The sequence below is a fragment of the Impatiens glandulifera genome, chromosome 3 (genome assembly GCF_907164915.1).
Source record: "Impatiens glandulifera chromosome 3, dImpGla2.1, whole genome shotgun sequence".
Classification (NCBI taxonomy): domain Eukaryota; kingdom Viridiplantae; phylum Streptophyta; class Magnoliopsida; order Ericales; family Balsaminaceae; genus Impatiens; species Impatiens glandulifera.
The window spans coordinates 16,381,055-16,406,108 of NC_061864.1; the positions used below are offsets into that span (position 1 = coordinate 16,381,055).

General features: G+C 31.9%; 5 protein-coding genes across 5 annotated transcripts; 3 read left to right on the forward strand and 2 right to left on the reverse strand.

Moving 5' to 3' along the window:
- Nucleotides 1–751: 751 nt before the first annotated feature.
- LOC124931562 (zinc finger CCCH domain-containing protein 39-like) lies at nt 752–2,164 on the forward strand. Its single transcript, XM_047472055.1, has 2 exons — nt 752–1,671; nt 1,763–2,164. The coding sequence occupies exons 1-2, from the start codon at nt 915–917 to the stop codon at nt 2,026–2,028; spliced, it is 1,023 nt and encodes a 340-aa protein (XP_047328011.1). The 5' UTR covers nt 752–914; the 3' UTR covers nt 2,029–2,164.
- Nucleotides 2,165–2,302: 138 nt separating this feature from the next.
- On the forward strand, nt 2,303–4,307 carry LOC124931561 (nudix hydrolase 19, chloroplastic). Its single transcript, XM_047472054.1, has 6 exons — nt 2,303–2,907; nt 2,988–3,128; nt 3,222–3,326; nt 3,403–3,502; nt 3,576–3,668; nt 3,756–4,307. Exons 1-6 carry the CDS (start codon nt 2,323–2,325, stop codon nt 4,040–4,042), a joined length of 1,311 nt encoding a protein of 436 aa, XP_047328010.1. The 5' UTR covers nt 2,303–2,322; the 3' UTR covers nt 4,043–4,307.
- A 372-nt stretch (nt 4,308–4,679) lies between these two features.
- Nucleotides 4,680–6,051, reverse strand: LOC124932711. Its single transcript, XM_047473376.1, has 2 exons — nt 5,510–6,051; nt 4,680–4,946 (listed from the first exon to the last, which is right to left on the reverse strand). Exons 1-2 carry the CDS (start codon nt 6,005–6,007, stop codon nt 4,788–4,790), a joined length of 657 nt encoding a protein of 218 aa, XP_047329332.1. The 5' UTR covers nt 6,008–6,051; the 3' UTR covers nt 4,680–4,787.
- A 3,247-nt stretch (nt 6,052–9,298) lies between these two features.
- On the forward strand, nt 9,299–10,423 carry LOC124931614 (NHP2-like protein 1). Its single transcript, XM_047472125.1, has 5 exons — nt 9,299–9,426; nt 9,513–9,633; nt 9,706–9,809; nt 9,908–10,039; nt 10,128–10,423. The coding sequence occupies exons 1-5, from the start codon at nt 9,424–9,426 to the stop codon at nt 10,152–10,154; spliced, it is 387 nt and encodes a 128-aa protein (XP_047328081.1). The 5' UTR covers nt 9,299–9,423; the 3' UTR covers nt 10,155–10,423.
- Nucleotides 10,424–11,344: 921 nt separating this feature from the next.
- Nucleotides 11,345–12,808, reverse strand: LOC124929278 (probable sugar phosphate/phosphate translocator At5g25400). Its single transcript, XM_047469602.1, has one exon. It carries the CDS (start codon nt 12,682–12,684, stop codon nt 11,599–11,601), a length of 1,086 nt encoding a protein of 361 aa, XP_047325558.1. The 5' UTR covers nt 12,685–12,808; the 3' UTR covers nt 11,345–11,598.
- Nucleotides 12,809–25,054: the final 12,246 nt, after the last annotated feature.

Sequence of the window (25,054 nt, forward strand, 5' to 3'; positions counted from 1 at the left end):
TAATTGTTGGAAATTTGGATTGATGCGACTAATATGACATGTCTACATATAATTGGGTTACCATCCCAATTATTTTTTGGTGGCCTATCTAGTTAGAGAGAAATCGTCGAACTTTCACTAATCGTAGTCTTCAGATGCGTATTATTCATAATGTTATTATTACGACGCTTTTTCAAATTCATTCCAGAAAGCAGGTAGAATCCGTTAAGGGAGTTAATCGTTATTCTCGATTACTTACGAGCTCGATAACTTATTTAATAACGTTTTTTTATTTTTTAGTTTTTTTTTCACATATATATATTTTATGTACAATATATATTTATTTTTGTAATATGTGAAATATTAAAAACAATTTTTTCAATAATAGTGTATGTGGTATGGATTATTTAGATAGAATTGGGGGCATAAAAGAAATTTATAATTAATATATTTATAAACATTTTTTTTCACAATTTATATTTTTTAAAAGAGAGAAAAATAAAAGAAAAAGAAATTATGTATACCATTTGTAATATATGTTATAACATTCACAAAAGAAATGCTTGAATATATGTTATAAGTTAGACAAATATTTAAAGATTTATTAATGATTTATAAACTAAATGATTTGAATATTTGAATTTTTTTTGTTGGTTTATATTAAACTAGATATTTTCCAAGAAAGAAAAAATAAATTTGAATTTTGAAATACGAATAATTAAAATATAGGGTTTAGGCTTTAGAACCGGGATTAGTAACCGATTTCCGTTTGTACATATCCATTCCCTTGAAGAGGTAGAGGCGGCTAGGGTTTGAATTCCCTTCTTATAGAAGAAGAAGAAAAGGAGAACAAAAGACTTTGATCATTACCTTTTATCAATCTGTTCGATTTACCCATCTCAAAAACCATCACTTGATCGTTACTCTTTCTACCAATGAGCTACACGACCAATCCTTCGCCGCCTCCGTTTATGCCGCCATATCCCGGCGCCGGCGGCGGAGACATTTGTGGGTTTTGGCCTCAATCCCCTATGAACACCGAAAACCCAGATTCATCATTCGTGGACACTCATCCTTACAAGAGACAAAGGAGTTGCGGTAACAACTACAACATGCAAGATCAAAATAACCGACCCATGCAGCCTTTGATTCAGACGAACATGGGCGCTGGAGCATGTCATATCTTTTACAAGACCCGTCTGTGTCAAAAATTCTTCGAAGGTAACTGTCGTAATAGCGATCGTTGTACATTTGCTCATGGACATGCTGATTTGAGAAATCCGCCGCCGAATTGGCAAGAAATCGTTGGATCAAAAGATAAGGATAATAAAGTTGCTGCAGGGAATTGGGACGATGATCAGAGAATAATCCAAAAGATGAAAATTTGCAGAAAGTTCTACAATGGTGAGGAATGTCCTTATGGTAATAAGTGCAATTTTCTTCACGAGTGTCCATCGAAGTTTAAGTCTGATGTTATAGTTACCATTAATCGTGAGATTGAAGATAACTCCGCAGCTTTAATGCCTATCCCTGCAGATTTGAACAACTCAGACCAAACCGATACTTTCAATAATAATAATAATAATTTCCATGTTAAGTCCACTTACTGGAAAACTAGGCTTTGTAGCAAATGGGAAACGACTGGTTTCTGCCCCTTTGGAGATAGATGTCACTTTGCTCATGGATTCTTAGGTAATGAATGAACTGTTCTTCATTTTTCCAAGATTTATTGACCCTTTTCTTGATTTATCAGATCTTCAATCTTGTTTTTACATTTTTTCAGAGATTCAGCAACCGGGTAATGTTGGAGGTGATGCAATTGGAAGAGGAATGATTAACAATGTTTCTGTTGATGATGTACAAGTACAACCGCATGTTCTTCTTCCTTCTAATTCCATTATTAGCACGACTCCATTGATGACAGCAGATGTTAGAAGGTCCAAATGGAAAACAGGAAAGAAGATTAATCGAATATACGGAGATTGGTTAGACAGTGCAAATTCACCACCAAAGGGCATTCCTGGAAGAGCAGTAGAAGAAGAGAGTTGATCAGTGTTTTCATAACTGTTGTGTGTTCATCACGATGTTCTTCAATTGTGAGATGAATTTCGTTTATTTTGATCTCAACCCTAATATTGGACCATTTTGAATCCTAATCAACATAGATCAGTCATGTTGTATCAAATAAAAGAAACCCATTTTAAAATTTTAACTTTTAGGATTTGACAGTGAGATTATAATTGATACAGGAATGGTAAAATAAAATAGGAATTATAGAAAATCCACTGTTTTCCTTAACTAAAAAACAAACAAGCTCTAAGAAAAGAAGTAACGTTTGAAGAAATGAATCGAGCTATGCGCTTCCTCTTCTCTTCTCCAACTACCACCTCTATCCATTCACTATCTACTAAACATCTCTCAAGATTTTATCGCCGATCCAATTCCGATCTCGTCGCCGCCATGTCCATACGGATGAATTTCCACACCTTCGCCGGAAACCCAATCAAAGCCAAGACTCCTAAATCAGATGACCCATATTCCTCAACATCCGCTGTTCAATCTCTCAAGACCATTCTTTTAGGTCGAACCCATGAGCCGCCCAATTTCAAGGTACTGCCTTTCAGAAAGGGTAGGCCCTTGGCCGCATCCGTTAGTAATTCGCCGCCGAATTGGCATTTGGGCTGGTTGAGTTTCGACGATTTTAAGGTTATCTTGGAAAACACAGGGTTTAATCTGGGAGAAGAGATGTTTGTTTATCTGGGTACGAAGGAAGATGTTGTTTATTGGGCGGTTGATGTTTCTGAAGCTAATCGATTAACGAATGAATTGGGTAATAGAAAGTTCTGTTTTGTGGAGTTAAGAACTTTGATGGTTGCCACTGATTGGAGTGATGCTCTAGCCATGGGATACCTTTCAATTGCTGGTCATGTAAGTTTTGCTTGAACTTGAACTCAAACTTAAACATGAATATATGTATTTGTATTGAAACTTGATATCTTGGAGATTAGGCAAGGGCTTTGATGGAATGGCACAATACGTCTCGTTTTTGTGGGTACTGTGGGGAGAAAACAATTTCAATGGAAGCTGGAAGAAGGAAAGAGTGTTCAAATGAGTTGTGTAAGAAGAGGATTTACCCTAGAGTTGACCCAGTTCAGTGTAGTTATCTTTCATTCTTTCTTTCTTTTTTATCAATGAGTAAAAGATCTGAGTTTTGATTTGATTTGTAAAATTTGATGTATCAGGTTGTTATTATGCTTGTGATTGATAAGAAGAATGATCGAGCACTTCTGAGTAGACAATCAAGATTTGTCCCACGAATGTGGAGTTGTCTGGCTGGTTTTATTGAGGTAATTATTGATTCTGTCGAAATTTTGGTTTCAGATCCAGATGTAAATTTAGACTGCTTCTGATGATGATCCATAGCCAGGAGAAAGCTTGGAAGAGGCTGTGAGAAGAGAGACATGGGAGGAAACTGGTATTGAAGTTGGAGATGTTGTTTATCATAGTTCTCAGCCATGGCCTGGTAATTTTTACAAATTTTGTTTTGAAAAGAAACCTTTTAAAGTCACAAATTGGAACTGATTCAAATAAAACAGTGGGTCCAAGCAGTATGCCGTGTCAGTTAATGGTGGGATTCATTGCATATGCAAAATCACTTGAAATCAATGTTGATAAAGAAGAATTAGAAGGTATGATTATAAATTATTTAGATAAAGTAAGCTAGATAGGGTTTTATGTCTTAAATTTAATGATTTTCTCGTCGCGTCGCGATCTAGATGCACAATGGCATAGTAGGGAGGATGTAAAGAAAGCATTGACATTTGCTGAATACAATAAAGCCCAACAAACAGCATCCGAAAAAGTGGAACAAATGTGTAAGGGCAATGAACAAGGGCGGAGCTTAACTGCCGATTTCAATGTTGAAAGTGGTGATCCTGTCCCAATGTTTGTTCCTGGTCCTTATGCAATCGCTCATCATCTCATCTCTTCTTGGGCTTTTCAAGATGGTGGTTCAGATAATAACCAGTCAGATCAATTTAGGGCATCTCTCTCGAATCTGTAGTTGCAAGCTCTTTGATTCTGCTGGGTTCTTGTTTATTACAAGTCTTTGCTCCATGATTTGTAAATTTACTTATTTCTTATGATCACTGTAAGGAATTAAGTAAAAAGCTTGTTTTCTACACTATTTTTGTCATGATCCTTGACTATGTCTATCTGAATTGGCAAATGATGCCGGACCATTTCTGGTCAAGTTGTTTCCTATAATTTGGTGTTCTGTGTGAAACAAACATGATTGTTTAAGCAAATTCAAGATGAGTTTATTGTCTTCTAAGTTAGACTAGCACAATTTATTAACGATATGAACCTCGTAAACTTTAGATTTTAGTCTCAAGTTCAAACTGTTTTAATATGGAAAGAAGTTGACTTACTATCATTCATAAGCCATGACCCCGTTTAAATAGACCCATTTTATTGAAGATAGAACATGACCTCTGGTCTTTTGATAACCTGTCATAGCTGTACTCCTGTTTTCATGACCTCGACCACTCCGGCTGCCATCAACGTATTTAAATTGATCGTTCTTATTGAAGATCGAACCTGTTGTATAGTCTTTTTTAATAAAACAGTTTAACCACCATGGTGAGTTGAGTTAACCATGTTTGTAGGATACAAGATTACTTGATTTTCACAAAAAAAACATACTATATTTTATAAAAACACATAGAAAATAACAGAAATGAAAAAGGGTTGCAATTTACAGAGTCTGTAAGCAATATAAATGATAGAAAAAAGAAAGAAAGAATAAATTAAGAAGAAGAATTGATTTGGGCTTTGGTTCTGAAGATGAGTAAATAAAGATTTTCCATTGAGAAATAAAGGAAACAACCAGTTGAGTGTGTCACAAATGATCCAAAACTTGACCCCACTATGCAATGCCATGCTGCCCCATAAACCTTATCAAACTCCTGCATTACCAATAATTTATATCATTAATTTATTAATTAGCTCTTAATTAATTAATTAATTAATTAATTAATTAATTATAAGACATGTTGACCAGATTCCAATGGTCCCTCTGCCCTTACCATGTGCAACCTAATAATACATCTTTGTGTGTGCGAATAGACCATGATGTAAATGGAATACAAATTATTATTATTTTCTTGTCTCTACTCTCACCAATAACAATTAAACATATATATATTTCTTAATTTATTTAACCACAAACTAAAATTTTAAAACCCATAAAACATTTTTTTATATCATAAATTAAAATTTTAAATTGCATATTATTGGGTATCTTAATTTTCTTTTATTGGTACTTGAACATAACACTAAGATTGTCTTCTAAGTGGTAGATGCTCTTTTCTAATTTAATATTCATCTCATTTCAATATAAAACTATTTTCTACACATCTCCAATCTAAATACATGTATAAACCATTTAAAAATTCAAATCAAAACAAACAAAAATACTAACATTAATCCACAATAAACACGAAAATTAGTCAAATTAATTACTACTTACCTTCTTGATGGTATGAGCCATAATCTTGGAACTAAAACTCTCTAATGAATCATAACACTTTCTTGCACACCTAAACGCATGAACTTGCATGAACCCGGGCATATCCGTAACCAAAACCTTAACCCGAAGACCGGTAGCAACCGCGGCCGCACTCGCCATCACCTCCACGTGTGAAACCGATCTCCGCCTCGTCTCCGCCGCCGGTTTTCTCATCTCATCCGGTACCCTAACCACAACATCCGATCTCCTCCCCTTGGAGATAATAATTTCCTTTTTGCCACTCTCCAATCGATCAACATCAGCTTCAACATCAACATGATCATCATCCCTCTTCCTGTTGGTTAACTTTGACTGCTTACTCAATCCCCAATAAGATCGGGAAAGTATAGTTCTCTTCACGACCTCCGGCTGGGCCATTGCCGGAGGTAACTGAGGGCTCCCTGCCGCCGCGGCTAGCTTGTAGACATATGTTGTTGGTTCTTTCCGGTGACTGGCCATTGATATTCTCTATGAGGAAGAATGATATAATGGAGAGTGGAGACAATATATATGAATTATAGAGGTAATGGGGGGAGTTGAATTTAAGAAGGAAAGCATGTGGGTTTGGATTTTGGGGGTCAGTGACATGGTTTGACAAAGATTGGGGGGCAAATTAATTAAAATTAATTATTGATTAATTAGTTTATGTAATCATCTACATATGGTAGTGTTCATAGGAAGAAGCTAGACCAGCATAGAATGGTCCCACTTCCATGACTATTCCCACCGCCCCTTATTTATGTGCCTTGTTTCTTCCCAAATTAGATCTATTTATACAAACCAATGTTAAGTGCATTTAATTTCAATCAATACAATATATATATAACACATTTCAAACTTTAAATGTAAAAAGCTGAGTTTCAATTTCTTTTTGAAAAAAAAAACAGAGTATAATTGCTATGGAGCAATTAGGAGACACAAATGGTGAGGTTTAGGATAAATGATTTTGTGTTTAGTGTGCATATGCGATATTCCTTACCAGATACACTTTTGTATTCTTTTACTAATTTCATGAATGAATTGTTCGAACTTAGTTTTGAGTTTTACGATTATTTACGGATAAACGAGTATTCAAATTATGAAGTTTTGGTTATATGAAAATGAACAAAGCGGCAAAGGTTACACACTAAATTTGTAAATTTTCATTTCTTGCAAGCCAACTCATATTGTGGAAGTTTACTGAATTTGATTGGTATATATTAACGAAGAAAGAAATGTCAATTATGTCAATGAAAAAAATATACTTACTAGCTAGTGTATAAATATATATATGATTGTTGAGTTAGGTGGATAATGATAGATTATTTGATTTGGACTAATTGAATCTAGACACTAGTAGAATAAGTAGAGGACCACCTTTCAAATTTGGAATCATATTCACATGCAATCGAATAATTTTATTTAATTTTTCTTTATAAAAAATTGAAATTTTCTACTCAAGCAAATCACCCAAAGGCCAAAAAGACACACAAGGTGATCCAATTCTATCAATGTGGGGCAAGGTAAAGAAGATGGAACTTCAAATAAGGTGAGTCTGGCAAAACTTATTCTCAATCGATATATTATTTGTCTAAAACAAATGATCTAATGAAAAATCACTAAGATGAAGAATCATTTATTGTTTAGTCAATCTGATCCCCATCTCATATCAACACATGATCGAACCATGCATAACAAATTAGAACCCTTGAGATAAAGTCGACAAGAGAAGATGAATAAGCAATGAATCAAAATGTCACATACAACAATGGTAGACAATAGTAACCCCTTTGTGCTTGCATTGCTCATCAGTGTAACTCAGAGTCAGAATTTTGAAATCTACCCGAACTAAGACTAATGGAATAGTTGACATAGTTACTATTTGGGCTATTCGAAATGATGAAGACTAGAGAAGGAGAACGGTTAGAGAGTACTATTACTGTTTGAACTAGTGGGCCAACCGAACTATAACCCATGTAGTCTAATAAGTAGATCTACTTGACTCATAAAAAAAAAAAAAAAAAGTGCATTGTTAAATATTTGAATATGAGCTAGACTATTTTTTTTAATTATAATACAAAAATATAATGTGTTTTCATTAAAAATATAAAATATACCAAAGTTAAATAAAAATTAATAACAAATTTCTTTACCTAGGCAACCCAAATTTCAAGATCATAATTTTTGTTCGAACAAGGGTGATTTGTATATGTTGTTGATTACAATTTACATGAAAACAAATATTTGTGGCTTTTAATAAATGAAATATCCCACATTACCGTGAAAATCAAACAAAGGATTTTGTTCTTGACATTCTAAAAAAACTTAATATAAGTTTGGCAAAGGAAACACACAGAAAAAAAAATGTGACTTAAAAAGAATATAAAGCTAAACAAATAATATAAGTGATCAAATATTTGTGCGAATGCCCTCAAAAAGGGTATGTAATGGCATCATGTATATGTTTCAAATCTTTTCTTCTAGTATAATTGATGTCCCTACATATAAAAATAAGTCATTCTCTTTCTGAGCATGATTTTTCAAAATTTTCATCGATGTTTCTTTCAACGATTTTCATTTACTCATGGACAAACTTGAACTAAGCATTTAGGGTTCTTGTAATAACTAAGTTGTGAAAAATCAAAATATTTAAAGAATAAACATCAAAGTTTGGACACAAAAGTAAAGTTAATTAATAGAACAAGATTAACAAAAATAAAAACCTAAATTGGAGATATCTGATGTAAATGAGGGACCCTTGTCGATAGAAACACACCATGATCATAAATATCAATAGAGAATGATTGTGTTTGGTCCTCTAGCTATACTATGTGGAGTGTGGACCAGTCATTATTCATTATTATTCAACCATTTGGTCTTGTGATTGAGAATAGATCATGTTGTTTTTTTGTTATTTGAAATGGTCGGATGGATGATTAATTGCATTGCAGATCATGTATCTAATGAATTAATGAATGAATAAATAAATAGTGAAGAGATAAGATGAACATGAATGATTAATGTTGGTTGGGAAGGATATTGATGAAACTTTTTGAGTGTTTTCATCTTCATCTTTTGTCTTCATGTATTGAATTCAGTCACGTTTGATCCTTCTTCCCATCATCATCATCATCATCAAGTGGGGGTTTCTTAATTTTCTTCATTAATGGAGGCCCCCTTCATGTATATTATATGTATGCATTTTTTCACTTTCCAAAAGTTAGTCCCAAGGATTGGATTGTCTTCGCCTCACACCAAAACAATTTTCTTACAAGAAAACAAAATTCATAGATACAATCCAAAATAACAAATTGTAATTTTTTTTATAATATTATTGCATTACAATTTTTTTTTATTGAATTAGGCCAAAAAAAAATTAAAAAATATTTAGTTAATTCGTGTTGAGACTTTATTGATTTTTTTAAAATTTTCGAGTTCATGATTTAATTAAGAAAAACTAGCATGACATTTCACAATGGTCTCTCAAATTAATCATTTATAAAATAAGAAGACTAATTGAAGTTTTTTTCTAACTAGTAACTCAAATCGTCTTATCTAAAAGATAAAAAATTAGAAGTTTTATTTTCACCTTAAAAAAACTTAAATTAAAAAAATAAATAAATATTGGACTAAATTTTTAAACATGACAATTAGGTTAAAATGAGCCCACCCAATTCATAATGTTGGGCTTTGATAGTGGGCCGATTCCAAGAACCTTCAAAACGACGTCGTAATATGAACAATAATTTCTAAACTGATACTACAAATTGGAGTAGAAATCCAGGTCTTGACTTTCCCTCCCTACCTGCATTTCTCTTCACTCTGCTTTGACGTAAACCCTAGTTCCTCTGTCCGGCCGCCATTCTCGTAACCCTAATTCCTTCACAAGCAAAGAAATGGTATCGTCTTTCTCTCCTCTTCTTTCCGATTATCCTTACTCGATCTTTGAATTCTTTTTAATATTTGTGTTTTTTCATCTTCTCAGACAGGCGAAGCTATTAACCCTAAAGCCTATCCTTTGGCCGATGCCCAGCTTACCATAACTATAATGGATCTTGTTCAGCAGGCGGCGAACTACAAGCAACTCAAGAAAGGGGCTAATGAAGGTAGTTAGTTTTCCAATCCTTTTCATATTTGAACATAGTTTCTTCCGTTTATTGACTTCTTGTAAACCCTAGCCACGAAGACACTTAACAGAGGTATTTCCGAGTTTATTGTCATGGCTGCCGACACAGAACCACTTGAGATTCTTCTCCATCTTCCTCTACTATCTGAAGATAAGGTAATAATTAGGGTTTTGATTTTATTGATATAGATCCAGGGTTTGTTTGATAGTTTATAGGATACTGTTGATATGAAACTATGTTATGAATTTGACAGAATGTTCCATACGTGTTCGTTCCTTCAAAGCAAGCACTTGGAAGAGCTTGTGGTGTTACTAGACCTGTTATTGCTTGTTCAGTTACTAGCAATGAAGGAAGTCAATTGAAGCCACAAATTCAACAACTCAAGGTGGGTATTCTTTTATAAACCCTAAAACAAGATTAAAGATTTGATCATATTCATGGAGTTTATGTAATGGGTTATTTTGTTAATGTAGGATGCTATTGAGAAGCTTTTGATATAAAGATGAAGATCAAATGTATGATGCATTTCAGTGTGATGGGCCTCTTCCAAATCTATGTTAGCACTTCATCTTGAGGCTTGGACTGATTAAGCAGATGATGTAGTGATGAATTTTACTAAGTATCTTTTTTCTTTTCTTTAAGTTCTTGATTTTCACCAGGATTTTAAGATTGATTCCAATCCAATTTGACATGTATTGAGAGTGTTTCTGTTTTACTATGAATCTGTTTTCTGTCTTAAGTAATTCTAAATAGTTTACTATATTTTCTCAACACTCATTTTCATTTTAATGTAGAATTTTTAAGTGTTTTAATGCTTATTATTGATTTTAATAACTGAAAAATATATGCTGATAAAATCAAAGAGAGAATATTTTATCAATTTCTATGTTGTGATATTGTTATCTGTGATTAACTTTTATGGTTCTTAAAATCTGAATTTATTAATATTATTCTTGAGTTTTATTTATTTATTTAGTTTTATTGTAGAGATTAACTTTTAAATTAGACGTGAATTAGGAAGAGTTTTATAAATTTATCTAATTTATAAATATATTTTTTTAAGATTATTTTTTAGAGTTTAAGGTGTCTTTCTTATTCAATTAGTTTGAGTGAAGTTATTTATATCTTATTGAATTAAATTAAATATTGTTGTATTGTTTGACTCTTTTTTTAGTTAGCAAATAAAATAGTTTTATTATAAATTATGATAAATTTAGATGATTCTCTATTTTTAATTAAGATGTCCACATAAAATTAAAATTAAATTATTAAAATAAATATTATACATTAATATAAAATAAATAAATTATATTCACATACCCGAGTTTTGGACCATACCAATCAAATGAAATAATATTGAATCATATCACATCCTATTACCTAAACTTGGTCAAATGTGAAAATAGAGTTTAACCCAATACATAATATAATTTTTTCACCAATAATAAGATATATGATGAATGAAAAGAAAAACAAATAAGCTTGCTCATTCATGATATCTTTAATATTTAATATCAAGTGTATTTTTTTTTATATCAATATATAATATTTAAGTTAAATTTTATTTTAATAATTGAATTAGTTACACAATTCATTTAAAATAGAGAATTATTTAAATATTTTTTGTTTCAATATAAAAAAATAAAATAAAAAATATGTTTAGGTGACAAATCAAATGGAAAAAACCAGATAAATTATAATTGAAGTCTTATTAAATAAAGAAAAATATCTAACATGAGAAGGACAGTTATTGAATAACATATAATTCATACGATTGATAAAATGAAAAATAGATGTCCTCCATAAAGAAACCCTCTTCTTCTTCTTCTTCTTCTTCTTCTTCTCTAAAACATAAAAAACTGAAAATTGTAAAAGATAAAAATAGATTTACCAAAACGCATAGAACTAAAAAAAGATTCATTCTTGATCATCATCAATTCATTTTCATCCCTGCAATTCAATCTTCTTGACAGAAGAAGCAGCAGCAGCAGCATTGCTATTATTATCCACCACTTGTCTTTCTTCCAACAATCTACCAGTTTCTTCATCAGTCTGAGAATTAGAAGCTTTCTTTTCTTCATCCTTCGCCTTAAGCAACTGCAACTTAGCGTGATTATAATAAGCAACACCCAAAAACGCAACTCCATATCCAATCAAATTCACCGGCGTTACAGTATCCTTAATCACCGACCAAGAAAACGCAATCAACAACCAATCCTTCACAACCCCAGCAACATTCATAGTCAAAGCCGATGTCTTACCCACCAACAAAAACACAGCCAGATTCAAAGCAAAAGCACACAAAGAATTCGTCCCAAATATGAAATAATCAAATCGGAAACTAGACGCTTCCTTCAAAACCGGAAACTCAACCGCGATCCAAGGAATACAGAGAAACCCTAAACAACATGGGGCCACGTAATACAGAGAAGTAATCGGGTTTAGTGAAATACCCTTTGATGTAAGCAAGATCTGAATCAAAACAAGTCTTGTAGCTTCAAACGCAACCGCTCCAAGCTGTAACATAACTCCCCACGTATTGAATTTAGCCTCGCCGTAAGCTGCGATTGCTACACCGATCGAGATCGAAACCATGTTCGTCATTGTTTGAGATTTGAACCCTTCTTTCTTCAATAGAACGCTTATAGAGTAAACCGCGACGGGCATGAGAGCTTTTAACATCTGAATGAAAGAAACGGATAAGTAGATGTAAGCCGAATTGGAAAACCAGAGGCTGAGAGAGTAAAGTGCGCCGATGGGGACGACGGATCTGAGATACATATCGCGTGTCATGGAAACTGTCTCGACTAATTTGAAAACCCGGACGAGAAGATAAGCGATTGATGAACAGAACGCCATGTGGATCATGGTTAGAGAGATTGGGAATGGCCAATTGTACATCTTACGATCGAGGATGTACTTATTGTAGACGATGACTGAGAAGCTGAGGAAGATCCAGATTGAGACGTATGTGTAGGAAAGTATGATCTTCTTCATAACGCCTTCGCTGATTGCTCCTCCCTTCCCCATTGTTGATGCAGAGTGAAGAACAGAAACAAACCCTAGATAGAAATGGACTGACTTCGAATTGGGTCTTTAAGAAGACTTACGATTCTTCTTCAACCGTCTCTGTACGCGTATAGAGAAGGAAGAAGACGATGATGAAAGCGTTGAAGAAAAGACGATTTATAAGCCCTTTTCTACTATACCCTTTGGCCTTTTGTATTTGACTTTTCCTATAAATTTGTGTAAATTACAAAATAATTTACATAATATATTAGAATTATTCTTTTTTAAACTTTTAGTTATATATAATATTTATTTTTGTATAACTCGATTTTTTTTATTTATTTACCAACTAATAATTTTTTTTTTTATTATTATATATTATTTCATTTGGATCTGAAATAAACTACATTAAAAATTATACTATATCAAATTACTTAATTATCTCATTATACTAAATAAAACTAATTTTTTTTAATAAATTTAGATATTTGTATAACTAACTTAATTAAACATACTAATTTTTAAAAATGGATATATGTAATCTCTCAACTATTAAAGTTGTTAAATTGTTATTGTTTTTTCTTGACATTATATTATTTGTTGAAAAAAAAAATTTATTTTTTATTTTTTCAACAATTCAATTTTTTTTGTTGGTACTATAATTAAAATTGTATTATTCATTAAAAAAATATTTAAAAGATAAGTTAATAACTAGTAATAATTTATTAAGATTATTTTTTATTAATAATTTTTTAATTAAATAATTTTTCCTAATTTTATTAAACATGTATTCAAGTAGGATAACCTAGGTTCATGCAAAATAAGTTCAATTTAATATTAATCAAATATTAATCAGCACAATTCAACTTGATATTTATACGGAACAACACAATACGATATTATCTTATTCAAGTTGTGGGATGAACACAACAAAAACACGAGACAACACAATTACAAATTGATACGGTAATAATAGAGAACGAACACCGGATCATTTCGCTTGATCCAATTCCCTGTGGAAGGCCGGAACAAACCTTGTGCATGAACCATCAGATAACACACGATTTCGATCTCTATGCGAAGCAAGCATCAGCGAGGATTCATCTCGATGTATGGGGTGGAAAGAAGTCAAAGTAGATCTGATTTAAAGAATGAACATTAAGGTGGAATTGAGGCAAAAAAGTGTAAATCTACTTACTTGCGACCTCAACATAAAAGAATGAGCTTGGTCTGTCTATTTGTACGCATTGGAGACCACGACTCATGTCCGAACCGCTGGGTCAGCTCACCAGATGTTCGAATAACAAGTGGGCCATAAGCTTAACCCTAGCTATTCTGATCCAAGACGCACCTCTATACTTCCAGACGTGTTCAAATTGCCTCCCCCAAACTTTTCTTCGTCTGATTTTGAGTCAAACTTACAATTTCGATTTTTATTAATTTTAAGACTTGTTTGGTTCTATAAAATCATAAAAAAAATATAAAATGATTAAGAATATTATTTTTAACTAAATAATTATTTTCCACACTCTTTAAGACATGTTCAAAAAATTCTTTTAAATTCATGACGTCATAACTTGAATTTCATAATTTCAAAATCACAAACAAATTCTTATATATTTCCAAATATTTTTTTATTAACATAATTTTTTTCACAATTTTTAGGACATATATAAAATATTTACTACATGTTTCTAAAATTATTCTTGATTAGCATAATTTTTTTTTTATAATTTTAAGTTATGTCTGAAAATTACTCAACTTCGTGATATCATACCTTCAATTTTATAACTCCAAAAATTTTAAATTTTTTTTTTATAAAATTATAAGTACTTATAAAATTACCTTTGACAATATCATGCAAGAAAATTCACATTTGAAGAATTTTAAAGTATCGTTTGTGTACTCTCATTATATTTGATCTGTTCATGACTATCACTTTTCAACTGTCTACCGTTATGAACTTTCTAGAACTGGACTAAGCTTAGTCTCTTAATATACATATGTTTGAAACCTTAGACTTGTCAAAAATCAAACAAAGTGTAAATATCATTAATGTCTCAATAACCAACCGTTTTGAAGTAGAGATGGTCTGTTTACGTGTGAGCCATGACGTTGAGGTCCTTTCTCACACGTAACCAAATACCGATTTTCAACATAAATATTTTAAATTTCTTTCCTAATTTATTTAAGAAACAAATTAAAGTGGCGACTCTAAAACAAAACGAGCTAGAGCCCAACAATAGAACACGTAATCGACCCGATCAGAGACGAAACTAACCAATTTTTTTGGCGCGTACAAGAGGTTTCTGCTTTTTTTTTTGTCAAGGGAAGACCTATTTTTTCTTTGATTTCCACATCTTTGTCTTAAATGACCATGTTTCTCAAATCATTAAGGCTTGATATTTGTATAAATTTATACTATTTGTTTTTTTAATTGTGATTATTTGATAGTCATTTAAATATATATTTGTCATCCTATCCAAATACTTGAAAAACTAATGAATAACTAATTGATCAACTTAAGATAATAACTGGACATTGGCACATAATTTAATTATGTTTTAATGATGTATTATACACAACATGGTAATTCAAAAATAGTTAGAATTATGTAATAATTATCATATTAGTAATTAAATGAACTGTCTAAGTGGTTATTATATATTTGTACAGGTGACATCCAAAATGAAGACTACAAGATTTGCCATAGTTTTTGTCTTCATTTTGTCACTCTCTAGTTGTGGAATCTGCCTTCCTCAAATTATTTACCTTGTCAAAAAAAATGGAACCGATAATTAAATCACGATTGGAGCTACTCTACCTATCTATATATAGTACTTGGAGAACTCTCATAAAGGTAAAACCCATGATCAATATCGAAAACACAATAGTTCCAGAAATGAAGACTATGCTAACCCTAATAGGGTATGCCATGGACAAAACAATTGTGTCGTGTGACTCGTGTCGTGTCGGGTCGGGCGATAAAAGTAATGAAAGTCAAGACAGTTACGACAAATTTAATTAAATCTGAAATATTTTTCTAACTAAATTAAAGGCTATTATAGATTGATAATATAAATTAACATAAATCAAAATAATAATGATTCTTCCAATTTTTTTAGACATACATGTGAATGTTTTTTTTGCGGCATACATTACCTTTAAGAACACATCTAGACCATCCAATCAACAGCAATAACACTAAAAAGTGAAGCACAATCTACTTTCTAATGGGGGTAGGTTCTTGGAATACTAGAATACCTCGTACACAAAAGCTAAAACACAATTTTATAAGGAGTGTGAAGTGTTTGGGACAGTTGATTTTATTTTCGTAAACACAGCTGCAGTTTTTTAAAATTGTGCGGTGGCGTCGAACACCACTGCAACTTAAGGAAGAGAACAAACTAACAAGGAAGGAGGAACCATCTTTCATAATTGCACCATTCTAGCTGCTGCTGACTTACAACGGTTTTGAAAGGCTTACTTTGGACGACCATGAAGATTCTACTCTAGGGTTTGTTATTATGCAGTTAGAGATTCATCCAGTTATTGAAGTGGGATGAAACTAGTCCCCAAGATAAACTATTTTACGCAGAATATGGTAACATTAGCTATATAGACAATAGAAGATGAATGAGTTGGGTCAATACGAACCAAATCGATATTGGTTTAGAACAACAAAGTACAATATTATTTCACTCGAGTTGTGAGTTGGACACGACATAAACACGAGACAATAAGATTACTAATTGACATAATCATGACACAATCACTAGTCGGCACGACACAAATTCGAACACAAGATGAGCTTAGACACGACACGAGCATGAGTCTGCAAACGAATCAAAATGACCAAAACTAATCACATGAGTTAAGCATAACATTCAAAATTCTATAGAGACCGTGAAGTGTTTGGGATGGTGGATTTTATTTTTGGAAACACAACTACAGTTTTTCAAATTGTGTGGCAGTCGAACACCACTATAGCTCAAGAAACCGACCAAACTACCAAGGAATGATGAACTATCTTTCATAATTGCACCATACTAGCTGATGCTGACTTACCACGATTTTGAAAAACTTACTTTGGACGACCATGGAAATTCTACTCTAGAGTTTGTTATTATGCAGTTAGAGATTCATCCAATTATCAAAGTGAGATAAAACTATTCCACTAGATAAACTATATTTTATGCAAAATATGGTAACATAGTTGATATAGGAAAGAGCGGATGAATGAGTTGGGTAAATACAAATCAACACGATATTGGTTAGAACTACAAAATACGATATTATCTCATTCGAGTTGTGAGTTGAACACGACATAAACACGAGACAATACAGTTACTAATTGACATGATCATGACACGATCACTAGTCGACACAACACAAATACGAACACAACACAAGCATATACATGACATGAGTATGATTCTGTAAACGAATCAAAATGAACAAAACTAGTCACATGAGTTAAACATAACATTCAAAATTTTATAGAGACAATGAAGTGTTTGGGACGGTGAATTTTATTTTCGGAAACACAACTGCAGTTTTTCAAAATTGTGCGGCAGCCGAACACCACTTCAACTCAAGGAAGAGAGCAAACTAACAAGGATGAAGGAACTATCTTTCATAATTGCACCATTCTAGTTGCTGCTCACTTACCACGGTTTTGAAAGACTTACTTTAGACGACCATGGAGATTCTACTCTAAGGTTATTATACAATTAGAGATTCATCCAAATATCGAAGTGGGATGAAACTAGTCCCCTGGATAAACTATTTTATACAGAATATGAGAACATAACTGATATAGTAAGATCGGGTGAATGAGTTGGGTCAATACGAACTAACACGATAATGGTTTAGAACGACAAAATACGTGATTTTTACACTCGAGTTGTGAGTTGGACATGACATAAATACGAGACAATACGATTACAAATAGACCTGATCATGACACGATCATAGTCGACACGACACAAATACGAACACAATACGAGTATAGACACGACACGAGTATGAGTCTGCAAACGAATCAAAATGAGAAAAATAATCACATGAGTTAAGCATAACTTTCAAAATTTTATAGAGAGCATGAAGTGTTTGGGACGGTGTATTTTATTTTTGAAAACACAACTACAATTTTTGCGGCAACCGAACACCACTACAACTCAAGGAAGAGAGCAAACTAACAATGAAGGAGGAACCATCTTTCTTTGGACGACCATGGAGATTCTACTATAGTAACATAGCTGATATAGACAATAAAAGAAAATCAGTTGAGTCAATACGAACAAAAACAATATTGGTTTAAAACAACAAAACACAATATTATTTCACTCAAGTTATGAGTTGGACACGACATAAACACGAGACAATACGATTACTAATTGACATAATCATGACACGATCATTAGTCGTCACGACACAAATACGAACACAAGATGAGCATAGACACGACACGAGCATGAGTCTGCAAACGAATGAAAATGACCAAAACTAGTCACATGAGTTAAGCATAACATTCAAATTTTATAAAGACCGTGAAGTGTTTAGGACGGTTGATTTTATTTTTAGAAACACAACTGCAGTTTTTCAAAATTGTGCGGCAGTCGAACACCAATACATCTCAAGAAACCAAGCAAACTAACAAGGAAGGAGGAACCATCTTTCAGAATTGCACCATTTTAGCTGCTGCCACAGTTTTGAAAAACTTACTTTGGACGACCATGGAGATTCTTACTCTAGGGTTTTCTTTATTATGCAGTTAGAGATTCATCCAATTATCGAAGTGGGATGAAACTATTCCCCTAGATAAACTATTTTATGCAGAATATGATAATAGAGCTGATATAGACAATAGCGAGTGAATGAGTTTGATCAATACGAATCAGCACAATATTTGTTTAGAGTGACAAAATATGATATTATCTCACTCAAGTTGTGAGTTGAACACGACATAAACACGAGACAATACGATTACTAATTGACATGATCATGACACGATCACTAGTCGGCACGACACAAATACGAACACAATACGAGCATAAACACAACACGAGAATGAGTCTGCAAATAAATTAAAATGAGCAAAAACTAGTCACAAAGTTAATCATAACATTCAACTCTAAATTTATTTATTTTCTATCCACCTTTCTTATTTTTTTTTTTCAAACTACTCACATTATATTACCATTATAAAATTAACTATGTTTCTCTAAATCTACCAACATTCTTTTAAATTAATAAATCATTTGATTTTATAAATATAATATATTAAATAATTAAAAAATATATAAAAATTAATTTAAATAATTTAAATTAAATAAAACACATATACAAACATTAAATAATAAATTATATGAATAAAAATAAAAAAATCTCCTAATTTTTATATTTTATTTAACATGATTTTCCCTAACAAAAACTAAATAATTTATAATATAATAATAAATTAAAATATCTCTTAATAAATATCATATACTTTTTAATAAATAACTTGAGATATTTATTTAAAATTTTAAAAATTATAAAATTTCCAATTTAACTAACTTAATAACTTAATTAAAACAACACTTAACATATTAAATTAACTTAACTCATTTAGTTGAATTAATAAATTAATAGACAATAATGATTGTGCCGACATAATGACCAACTCTATTCGACACAGCACAACACACGAGTTTTTACACAAGTTAACACAATACAAACAAATATTTCTAATACGAGTTAACACGACATAAATAAGTCCGTGGATCGTGATATTTTAAGTTGGTCAATGCACGATACGACACATATGAGAATGAGTTTTGATATGACATGATTGAAAGATTAACACAAATTATTCAAGTCGAATACGACTGTTTTGACACGATGTCCAACTCTAATGCAAACACGTCTAGGATTGTCATGTGCAAAGGATGAGCTACACAACGGCGGACGGAGGTGTGCTATAGCCAGTGTAAATTAATTTATATATATATATATTAATGTTTATACATATATTTTAATAGAAGAAGGACATGTAGGGGGCGCATACATAATTATATCATGCTTTCCATTTTCTCGAGTTGTTCGACCTTTCTCTTTTTCTCAGGGCGTAGGACCTTTGTCATCGGCAACCGCCTTTGATTTACGGTTGCCTTTGATTTATCATCGCCTCGAGACTGCTGAATTTCTTAAAGAGAGATACAAAACCAACGCCCACAACGTGGACTCTTCTTCCTCTTTTACCAATCATCACAAGTTAAGGTGTGTTATACTTTATAATCTCTTTTTTATTTACATCTGCTTGGACTTTGGACTCATATCTTATCTATTTCTCTGTCCTAGGGTTTTACAATACTAGAACGTTACGATGAATACTTTTTTTATGTTAATTAGGGTTGATAAAATAAAGAGAAGTTATAATTTCTTATTAACAAACGTCAAATTAAAATAAATACAATGAAAAAGTATATATAATTAGTGATTACAATAAACGGTAAAAGACTGAAATACACTTAAGTGATAATAAATATAATATATCTAACATCCTCCAAACTCACGATGCAACATCAATAAGTATTGAGATTTTGTCAATAAAAAACAAAATCGCGAAGCCAAGTGCGCTTTTGTAAATATATTAGCAATCTGCAAGGAGGAATGAACAAATGGAAAAGTGATGACGTGAGTCGGTAGATGATGACGATTCACATGCCAATCAATTTCAATATGTTTGATTAGTTATGAAAGACTAAATTTCGTGCAATATGAATACCAATCTAATGATCGCAATGTAGCAAAGTAGGGTGAGAAAGAGAAATACTCATATCGATAAGTAATCAGCGTAACCAAACGAATTCATAAGTAGTCGAGACCATGGAACGATACTCAACTTATGTAGAAGACCGAGATATGACATCTTGTTTTTGCTCTCCCATGAAATAAGTGAATCACCGAGGAAAATACAATATCTAGTGGTCGGCTTGCGGTCCGTAGGATCATCAGCTCAATCCGCATCAGAGTAGGCGCGCAACTCTAATGAAGATATAGAAGGAAACATGAGACTATGAAATTGAGTGTCCCGAAGATACATGAGAATATGAAGAACAACAGCCCTATGAACTATAGTAGAAGAAGTGATAAACTGACTAACCACATGAACAACATGCGCAATGTCTAGGCAAATCAAAATAATATAAACCAAGATGTCAACAATGGTAAAAGCTAGAATCCTCAAAAGGAGTGCCATCGGACGGAGAATATCTAACATTTGTCTGAAGGGGTGTATCATTAGTTCGATTGTCGGTAAGTCATGCACGCTCAAGCAAATCAGTAATGTACATTTGATTGAGATAAAAGATAACCTTTTGGAGAATATGCTATCTCAATTCCCAAAAAATAACACAGTATACCCAAATTATTCATAGCGAAAAATTGTGCCAACTCAGACTTCATTGATTTAATAACATCATGATCATCACATGTAATAATCATATCATCAACACACAAGGAGAGAATAATACGATCTGATGTTGTACATTTGACAAATAAAATCGAATTAGGGTGATTAGGAAGAAAGTCAACAAATTGATCATCTAGGTCGATTGATACATTGAGATGATGATCAACATGTTCTTGAGAGCTTTGTGAAGCTACCCAAATCTTTGGATCAAAGAATCCAAGCTAAAAAATAAATTAAAAAAATGAACATTTGATGTTCTTGAGGACCGAGGCTTGTTATCCTAGGATCGAGGATTCTCAGACCGAACCAAAACCTAAGACCAAAAAATTCGAATCTAGGACCGAGAGCTCCGACCCATGTTCTTGAGCTAGGACCAAGGATTCCAAACCTGGGACCGAGACTCCTAAACCTCAGGACTAAGAGGTCTAACTTTGGGACCGAGAGTTTTCGAGCCCAAGACCAAGGGACTTAGCCTAGAGCTAGTCTGGACCGATAGGTTTATACACCTCGACCGAGGGAATTAGCACATAGCTAACCTATGACCGCTATGTTTGTATACCTAGACTGGTAAGACTAGTCAATGACCGAGAGTCCTTAACACCCAGACCGAGGGACTCTTGCACCCAGACCGAAAATCCTGAGCCTCGACTAAGAGGCTCCTCGACCCGGACCGAGGGTTTGTTGACCTCGACCGATGAAAATGAACACGAGGCTTAGGACTCCAGTTCTAATGCTTGTTTGATTCCACTTTTCAAAATCCAAAATTATTTTTGTAATTTTAGGACTCCAAATCATTTTCTAAAAATCCCGAAAAATTAGAAAATATTTTAAAAATACTTTTGGTATATTTCCTCAAAAATATTTCAATAAAGGCTCGTTTGGTATTTATTTCTAAACCCTAATGCCTTTAAAAATGACTGATATTCTTCAGGTATTTCCTCTCTAAGCGATCATCAACAACAAGTACCAACATTTAAATATTGTTGTTTAAATATTTTAAATAACGCACAAACCTCACGCATGCTTAGGACCGGAAGAATAATCGGTAAAAATAAAACATTATACAACCGATTTTCAAAAACCAACTTTATAAGTAGAGACCGTTTTTAAAATGGGTACGGAGGATGAAGCGCGAAAGCCCTTTCCCGAATATCACAAAACTACGAACTAAAAGAAAACTCTGGTCAATACGTTTGTACCCGTATGTCAATTTGTGTTGATTTTTAAAAATTAATTGGCGACTTTGTTTCAAAATAAATAATCTTTTTAATTAATTATGTTTAATTAATTTAAACTAAGGAATTTTTTAAAAATCTTATGATATTATCATAAATTCTCGAATTATTTAAAATTGAACCTCGTCAATTATTTTTAACTAATTTCAAAAAGTTGTTAGAAATAAATGAAACCCTATAAAAATAATGTTTTATTTTAAAAAAAAATTGACACATAAACCGAAATTAAATTTCTCTCTCGAAATTTTCCCGAAAACATATGCAAAATAGTTTTTCCGATGTTACAAATACATTTTTTTTTAATTAATACAACTATTTACTATTATAAATTATATATATATATATAATTCTGACACGTAAACCGAAATTAAATTTCCCTCTCGAAATTTTCCCGAAAACATATGCAAAATGGTTTTTCCAATGTTACAAATATATATTTTTTAATTAATACAACTATTTACTATTATAAATTATATATATATATATATAAAATAACTAGAGTAATTTTGAAATTTGAAAATTTATATGTATTATAATTTATATGAGTGGGTGAACTCAATTGACTCAATCTATACATTATTAGTGTATATTTATACGGCTTGCCTAATTTGTTAATAATTCTTTTTAAATATAAAACCTTACTAAAATAATAGTTTAACAAATAAATTGTTTAACTGCCCTAATCAGTTATAACCGACTAAAAATTGATCGTCGTTTAACCGCTAGCCGAAGGGTTCATATCTTAAAATACCAAATGAAATTTTGGTAAAAAAATATCCACTCCATCCATTTACACCCATATGTTTTACACCCATGTGTAAATCAAGGTTTGTTAATTGCTTAGTCATATTTATTAATGTTTTTTTAGGTCTTGAGTTAAAATTGACAATAAAATTTTGTGGATTTTGTTTGTTTGAAAATATTATGATTTAAGCTTAATACATCGTTATAGTTATTGCCAACACAAAGAATGACACAAGAAAATGAGAATTTTAATTTTTTAATAACTACAAAATAATTCGACATTACTAGATACATGGACAATCTTTTTTAAGATAAATGTGACAATACTCCTTATTTTTTTTTAAATTCACTATTTTATTTATTTAATTATTAAAAAATAATAAAATTTACAATAATTATTCAATCGTTTTATTCAAAATTTTATCGTTATTTATTCAAGTCAATCCTAATTTTTTTCAAGTCTACACCCACCTCATCCGAATAATAGGTGTCCATCCCTCACTAGATGCACACTTATTTTGTTATATATTTATACACACATGAGAGTATATTATATATAGAATATTGAAAAATATATTTAAAATAAAAAGTTATAGTATAATTTAAAATATATAAATATATTATATTAAGGAAAAAAATTAGAAAGCAAGATGAATGGATGGTTGTGGCACAATCTTGCCAAATTTGGAAAAATATGAATATGAGACGAATTTATTTATCAATTGTAATGATTCCCATTTAAGTAATATTTCCTTCTTTCTTTTAATTTATAAATGCATGTTATTTTATTTTTTCAAATGTGAATGTATATTAAAAATTATCAAAATTATATTACAATAAGTTATCGAGCTCGTAATTCCTCTAAAAGAACGATTAACTCTCCAACGGACTCTATTGGTTTTCCGGAACGAATATCAGAAAACGTCATAATAATAAAATTATGAATGATACGCATTAGATGACTACAATCATTGAAATTTCGTCGATTTCTCTCCAACCAGATAGTGCACAAAAAATAATTTAGATTATAACTCGAATATGTATGCTTGTCATATCAGCCGCACCAATCTAAACTTCTCAACAAATAACCAAAACTCATGCATCACTCATTAATCCCAATAATACTTCACAAAAGGCTACAAATACTAGTCATCCCCGACAATGAAAAAGTAAGTGAGTTGTCGATTCAACTTTTTCGTTACACATACGACTAACCATAATACAACATTTTTTTATGCACATATCATTCATAAGAATTTCACCGTGAATAACGCTTCGTTCAAAGAACAAGACTTGGATTGAATCTTTGACTCTCAAAATTTTTCACAATAAAAATTATATAGAATCATCTTAGTGAACAACTTATAGCAATGCCCTACATGAAAACTATCAATGTCTTGACAACGCATAACGTCTTGTTCAGATGGGGACACTTGCTTGCGTCCTACTAAAGTAAGCTCTATTATGGGATGAACTCTCTCTAATGTTTAATCTCCTTCTATATATAATTCGGCTAACAAACTACTAGACCGAATATTAAATATGAAACTAATTGTGGCACTTTCACATATAGCAATGGAAGCAAACTTATGATACGTCATAGTTAGACTTTTGACATTACACCAAATGTCGTCAAAAAACGGATCGAAGAACCATCCCCCACAATGAATCTTGACTTACATATGATCATCGATGCTCAAAGACTATTCGGCTCCGTTGCAAATCTACTACAGCATTTTGATAGAAAAGTTTTGTTAAAGAAAATAATATCTTGAATATCTATACCTTATTGATCATTAAAACATTTAACTTTATTCCAACTAACTACATGATAAAACGTTGAGTTAGAAGATCCACATAAAAATTTACATATTATTCTCTCCATTGTCACTGTCACACTCTTAGGAGAATGAATAAAGACATCATATATATGGGCATAAATGACAACAAACTC